The sequence below is a fragment of the Misgurnus anguillicaudatus genome, chromosome 9, assembly GCF_027580225.2.
Source record: "Misgurnus anguillicaudatus chromosome 9, ASM2758022v2, whole genome shotgun sequence".
Classification (NCBI taxonomy): Eukaryota; Metazoa; Chordata; class Actinopteri; order Cypriniformes; family Cobitidae; genus Misgurnus; species Misgurnus anguillicaudatus.
This window is the reverse complement of record NC_073345.2, coordinates 10,606,110-10,612,895: the sequence shown is the minus strand read 5'-3', so window position 1 is coordinate 10,612,895 and position 6,786 is coordinate 10,606,110. Positions and strand designations below refer to the sequence as shown.

General features: G+C 37.7%; 1 protein-coding gene across 4 annotated transcripts in view; it reads right to left on the bottom strand.

Annotated features, from left to right (window-relative positions):
- Positions 1-1,647: 1,647 nt before the first annotated feature.
- Positions 1,648-6,786, bottom strand: part of amot (angiomotin) — a 35,003-nt gene continuing 29,864 nt past the window's right edge. For all 4 annotated transcript variants that reach the window (XM_055180767.2, XM_073871120.1, XM_073871121.1 and 1 more), the window contains one exon: positions 1,648-6,755. In XM_055180767.2, the coding sequence (XP_055036742.1) occupies positions 6,628-6,755 (128 nt within the window). In that variant the 3' untranslated portion in view covers positions 1,648-6,627. The remainder of the gene's footprint in view (positions 6,756-6,786) is intronic.

Genomic DNA, 6,786 nt, shown 5'->3' with positions numbered 1-6,786 from the left:
ACTTCTGTAATGTGATGTAGACATGGGGCGATTACTGGTTTCAATGTATACCGAGGTTTTAAAGAGTGAAAATTTCAAAACCAATAAAATCTTCTGTGATACAATTTCCAAACTATGAGCTGTGTTTACCCAAAATTAATTAAATCATTTAGTCACGAAATTGATTTGATGTTTACATTTATTCTATATTACAAAATTTTTTTTAAATATTATATTTCAAAAACTTTATTTTTTCAAGGCATACATGTTGCTTAAGAGTAAAATATATTGTGTGTCCATTTAAAAAAGTTGTTTGTATGCGCAGACATTTGAAAATAAGACACTTTAGTGTTGCAATGGCAATACAGCAACACTGCGAAACTGGTATTTTTGCTTAAGGTTATCATAGTGCCAAAATCTCACACTGACCCGTGCCTGATGTGATGTAGGGTGCACTCCATTGGGTATTCTTTGAAATTAAAATTACAGCTCGTGACTGCTCTTCCGAGGGGCGCAAATTCAAAATCAGTGTTCGGAGTGTCATGTGTGTTGCCTACATTTTCAAAATATGCGTTTGTTACGTCATGTGAACCATGTGCATCACGTGTCTTGTCAAAATAAGTGCCTGCTGCACACACGTCAAAACCGTTTATGAGAAAGACGACGCTAACGTTCACAAAATACACGTAAGAGACTCCCTTAGTAAACTTTGATTACGCATGACATTATGCGAGTATCTGGCAAACGCAAGCGTCTCTTTTATCATAAACCCTTTAGACGCGTCTGCAGCAGGCACTTATTTTGACAAGACACGTGAAGCACACAGGATCTCTGAAGCGCAAAACACATATTTTGAAATGACGAACCACACACATGACGGGCTACATACATGATGTGATGAGATTCGCATTGATCGCCCTCGAAAAAATAAGTCACCGGCCGCTACTGAATTTACAGTAAAGTTAATGGAACAGTGCAAACTGGTACTGGTAATGGAAACTGGTACTGCAATCACACAACTGGTGGGCAATACACAACATGACAACATAAACATCAGTTGAGGGCTGCAACTCCACTTTATAAATGACAATATCCTGGCCAGACCACCAGTTGTGAGTGATATAAGTATTTAAAAAATGAAAATGATTTCTTAATGTCTAGTGATATATCAGGGCCATTTTATGATTAATTGATATAAATTTCTTACATACTGTTCTTTTAACTGTCGCTAAATTATATGCGAGCCGGTCTGTGAAATCCAGATTAAAGTCTCGGTCTAATGATGAGATTAGGAGCATCAGAATGTGATTTTCTATTATTAATTTCAATCTTTGACATGACCTTACTCATCTATATTCAATTTCACAGAATGTTCTTTAGATTATTTAGTAAATGGCAAAAAAAAATCACTTTTTCACAGACTGGGTCACATAACATCTCATGTTGGCATGAGATGGGCTTTATCACCACAGTAGCTCAAAATAACACAAGATTAGCTATTGGATAACATTATTTCCACCCGAGGTGCAGGGAGAGAGCAAGTTATCGCATTGTAATGGAGGATTACAAAGACAAACATTGTGTTCTGTGAAATAACATGCAGATGAATGGGGGATAACTCAGGAATGTGGAAACAGGAACTCAAACATAAAAAAAGAAAAACGTCACTAAAATGGATCAGTTTATTAAAAAATTAAATAAAACAAGACAAAAAGTTATGTGAAACATCTTTTACTATAAACCAAATTAAAAATGTCAAGCCTTATACAAAATCTGCAATAGATAAGATGTGAAGAACTGATTAACAAGAATACAATTGAATAAAAAATGAATCATGATTGTACAGTAAAAACATTGTCAAGCAGCAACTAGAGTGACATTTTGTAATAATAAAAAAAAACAAATACTAGTGAAATGAATGAAAACATTCCTTGTGAGGAAAAATAATACAATTGGAAAACTGATGCTGCCGAAACACATTCTCGTAACTCGTCCTGAGATGGACTATAACACATTCTTCTATGGAAATTCAGACTTTAAGTAACAAATGTAGCAAGACCAAGATAGCAGACAAAACTGAGGCTTTGGTGGACTGAACTGACAAGTGATCAACATTCAGTTGAATCTTTAAACTTAATTGATTTCTTTCTGTTTTGCACCTTGGGTATAACTTATTTCTAGTGTATTTTGAAATGTTTATCAGTGCTGCTTAGTCCCACCATAGCCTCAATGAGCTCTCAGGTCCATTGTCCTAGTTTGTGCCCAAATTAGATGAGTGATCTTCAAACGTTTTAGTGTCTAAATTAAGAAAGTGGTCATAAAAGTGTTTTGACAATGGGCCTAACCATGCCGGAAATGTTCATTTCAGAAAAGAAACTCAGGAAGGCAGAAAAAGTGGCTTTCTATCTCAGGCTAATGAGATAAAAGATTGCTTACAAAATGTCAAGTACCATGCCAAAGCAAACACTATGTTGAACTGAGACAAAGATTTAGTTACTTCTGAATGAATAAGATTTGGTCCATGTATCAAGAATCATGAAGCAACTATGAAATGTTTTTCTGTGTAAGAAAAATCCTGTTTTGAACAATGGAATTGACATTTTGGGGAAAGTTAAATGCTATCAGACCAAATATTTGCATATGTTTTTAAAAACTGGTAAATAGGATCTGATTTCTTTGGTCCTGAACTGTTTTGAAATGACATTGCATTACTGCACCGATTACTGTGTCCAGCAGAGGGCAGAATCACTTCCTTTAAAAAGGGCTAATTCACAAACATTGTAAATGGTAAACATCACCCAAATATCTGCTGAATGTTGCTATAACATCTATCAGGGAATATTGTAGAAACATTGTGTAGATGTGCAAACACAAAGTTACTTTAAAATGGAAATGCACTAGAGGTGTGACGAGATTAAAATGTCCCATGGAGGTGAAATCTTGGGTGTGTTCGACTTCATGCGGATGCCGTCAAAGTACCACGGCTACTCTGTATGTTTTTTTCCCAGTACTTTGGCGTCATTTGCCTTTTGTTTCTTGCGGCGCCGCCTAAAGTCGATCAAGCCTGCTGTCTCGTGATATTAGCATAAAGATGAATTTCTAGCATAACCTTTAGCAGTGCATGCATTATATTCTATTTTTTACTAAGTGTGCTTTTTTTAGGTTTGCAATAAGGTTTGTTTGGGAACTCATATGAAGTCTGAGACGGTTGTGTTTGATCTGTAGCTGCGTTTCCATTATCCTTTGAATTGCGCAAATTGAAACGTAAATAAATTGGAAACGTCAATGTTTCCATCACCATGATTTTATGCGCATTTTGCATTATCGCATCAAAAACAAGTGATGAAAACGCCACATTTTGATAAAAAATACATTAATTCGCAAAAATGTTTTTACGCTCGCTTGAGGTGGTTTTTGATTTATGCGAAAGAGAGTAAATGCAAATAATGGGTGATGAAAACGCATTTGCCGAATTAATTCTGACGTAGCGAACATTAAACCCACGTGACTGATCGTCTAGCTGTTTCCGCTGGAGTTGTCTTTACCATATATGGGGCTCGATGTCATTGCAATGCCCTTGCTGCTAGTGCCTGTATCAACAATGCTGCATTCCTTCTTCTGTGCACAGCATTCAGTTTGGCAATTACAAGCTGCACTGATTATAAATTAATAACGTAACCCATCGTGACTACACGCAGTCCTGTCTGCATTTACCACGCGCTTCTAATTCGCATTTCTTTGTTTTACTTTTTTGCGAATTTCAAAAAGGTTCGCTTCATGTTTAAATGGAAACCCAGCTAATTTCGCAAAAACTCCCATATATTGCAAAAAAGTTTTACGCTCACATGATGTAGTTTTTCAGGCAATTCGAAAAAGGTGCAATGGAAACAGTTTATTCACATTTTCAGGTCACCTAAGTAAGTCACATAATTATTATTTGAAGATGACGTAGTATGTACTAAAACCTACCAAAAACACCTCAATACGTGTCTGCTCCCAAGTATAAGAGGTTTTCCTTGGCAATGTTTGGATAACACTCCTACATCTCTTTTGACTTAAAATAATGTACTTTTACCTCTAATGCTGCGTTCACACCAGCCGCGGTAGAGGCGTCAAGCGCGAGTGATTTCAATGTTAAGATGCGTTGACGCGCATATGGTGGTCTGGTGGTGCAAATAAGGCGTTTGGCGCAGTAGACGCGATTCCACCTTATTCGCGCGTCTAGTTTGCGAAAAATGTGAACTTTGGTGGAAAACCACCCCGCGTTAACCAATCAGGAGCTTGCTCTAGTAGTAACGTGATTACAGGAAGCGAGCGGAGTCGCAGAAGCCCCTTCCATGTCGCGAATTTCCGCGTGAATGTCTCGAAGGCTAGAATGAAGTGAGTAAACTCAAACAGTTCAAGTGGCAAACTAGGCACGGTACACACGCATTTGAGGCCTCAAACGCGGCTGGTGTGAACCCACGGTAAGAAACACCTATACGTTGCTGCTTCTAATACTGTGCGTTCACACCGCCACCGGCGAGAGCATCAAAGTGGCCGGAAGTCATTTATTTTCAATGAGAGCCGGCGGCGAGCAACATTCTTGGATGGTGTGAGTGTCGAGGAGAGTTGAAATCAGCTCAACTTTATGGTAATAAGCTATGATGCGGTTCGGCGGGAACCAATCGGAATGCGAAAACCAGAGCGTCCACTACACTTTGTATAGCGTCGTTGGCAGGGTAGCCAGAGCGTTTTTGTCTAGTGGCGATGTGAATGTACAGTAAGGGGCTTTCCTTGGCATTAATGTTTGGATAATACTCCTTCGGTTAAAAATAATCCCTAGTCAGTCCTTCCAAAAAAATGCAGAGTTTTTTGTGATTGTTGCGGGCAAAAATCCTTGATCTTGCGGCACCTTTTCTTAAAAAATGCGATGGAATATGTGGACTTTGGCTGATTATGCTTTGAATCATGCGATCGCATAATCACGTTTTTCTGGAAGGACTGCCTCGTGCTGTGGATGTGATATTAGTAAACTTACCAACATCAGTTGACGTGATGTTTGAAATGACTTCTCGTAAGAGGAAAAACTACGTTTCAGTCGCATATCATCAGTTAATGGAAATGCCATCACTTTGCAATAGATTTTTGTCGGCATTTAAAAAATACAGCTAAAGGTTTATGCAAATCTGTAATGGAAACGCATGTCAGATGTAAAGTGTCTCAGCAGATTAAACCCTCACATGATTTAATGTCTGCATGTTCTTGCTCAGGAATTACAGTGATGGATCATTTCTATTATAAAGAATTGGACAAATATTAAAGATTTAAATAGATTTTAGATCATTGTTTGTCTAAAAGTAAGCTTTTTCTCAATATTAAGTGAAAGTAAAGATATCATGTGTGAGTCTGCTGGCGCCCTCTGCAGGCATTTGTTATAATACATATTTCTGGCTTTATTACATATTTATGTTTAATAAAACTTGTTTTTGACACTTTATTTGAACCAATTATTATTATATCATCATTTTTATATGTAATGTTAAAGGCTTGCTCACTAAGGTCTATTTTTATTATCAAAAAATATCAAATGTCTTATACTAAAATAGTTGTTAGGTACAGTCCTAGATTCGTTAAAACATTTTAAATGATGTGATTTCAGTTTCCAATTCATATTTTATCATTGAGCATTTCTTTAAAAGTGTAAAAATGTCATTCTGGTGAACCCAATCTCGTGTCTCATGGATTAAGTGTCTCGTCTCGTCACACCCCTAAAATGCAAATATTAAACCGATGTCCTGATGGTACAAGTGCTATCAGAGACCCAGTCACAAAAAAACAAAAAATTAAATACAAAGCACACAACGAAATGACGAATATCTGCAAAATCCCCTGATTTTCTGCTTTTTACTGATTTAATATGGTCCATGTCACATCCGTGTAATCGTGAATAAGGCCCTTACTGTAACCTGATTTAAGTATAATGTTGTTATTCAGATAACTTTGGTCAAAAGCTACATATATATCTAGCACCATGAGGCTGGACATAAAGCTATTCTGTCTTCTGTAACTGTGCTTCCTAACAGTGACCAGTACAATGAACAAAAGGGTTGAAGGCTTTCCAAACTGTAAATGTGGACCTCTGGCTTCCATCACAAGCAAAACATGGTACCTCACACATTGAAGACACCTGGAATGATGGACCTGGGTTCTGATAGGAACCCTGCAGGCTCTCACACAGACAAACCCAATACCAGTTGGGTCATTCATACTTTCACATCCAAAGAGCTTTTGGACCGGAATACTTGTTGAACTCTACAGACATAATGCATAAATAACTAAACGCTCTGTGACATTCAGTTCTTCTGCGTATATGTTTTACAGTATTCTGATTTACACGTAATAACTGTTCGGCTAGTTACCATACCGCTATATACTCAAGTGCCACATTAGTACAAAAAACATACCCAAAAAAGTAAGAAACACAACGCGAGTAGTGCAATGTATGTATAAAAAATTACCAATACATTTGGTCCAAGGGTCTGGAGGGGAAATGACCACCAGAAAATACTCAAACTGACTTTCCGCACTACAATGAAAAGGGCCGTTTCTGAATACCCCATCACATGTCATGGAGTGAAACGTACTGTAAAGTGTTCATGAACGAGATCAGATGAGAATTTCTACCATTTCATTATCCACGTCCTGTTGAGGCTGGTTCTGTTGCGGGAGAGATGGAAGGAGGTTCTGCACCGGTGCCCTCCTCTCCAGCGTGCTGCTGTGGAACACTGGCACATCTGTACACACAAATATTTATTACGTTTAGTA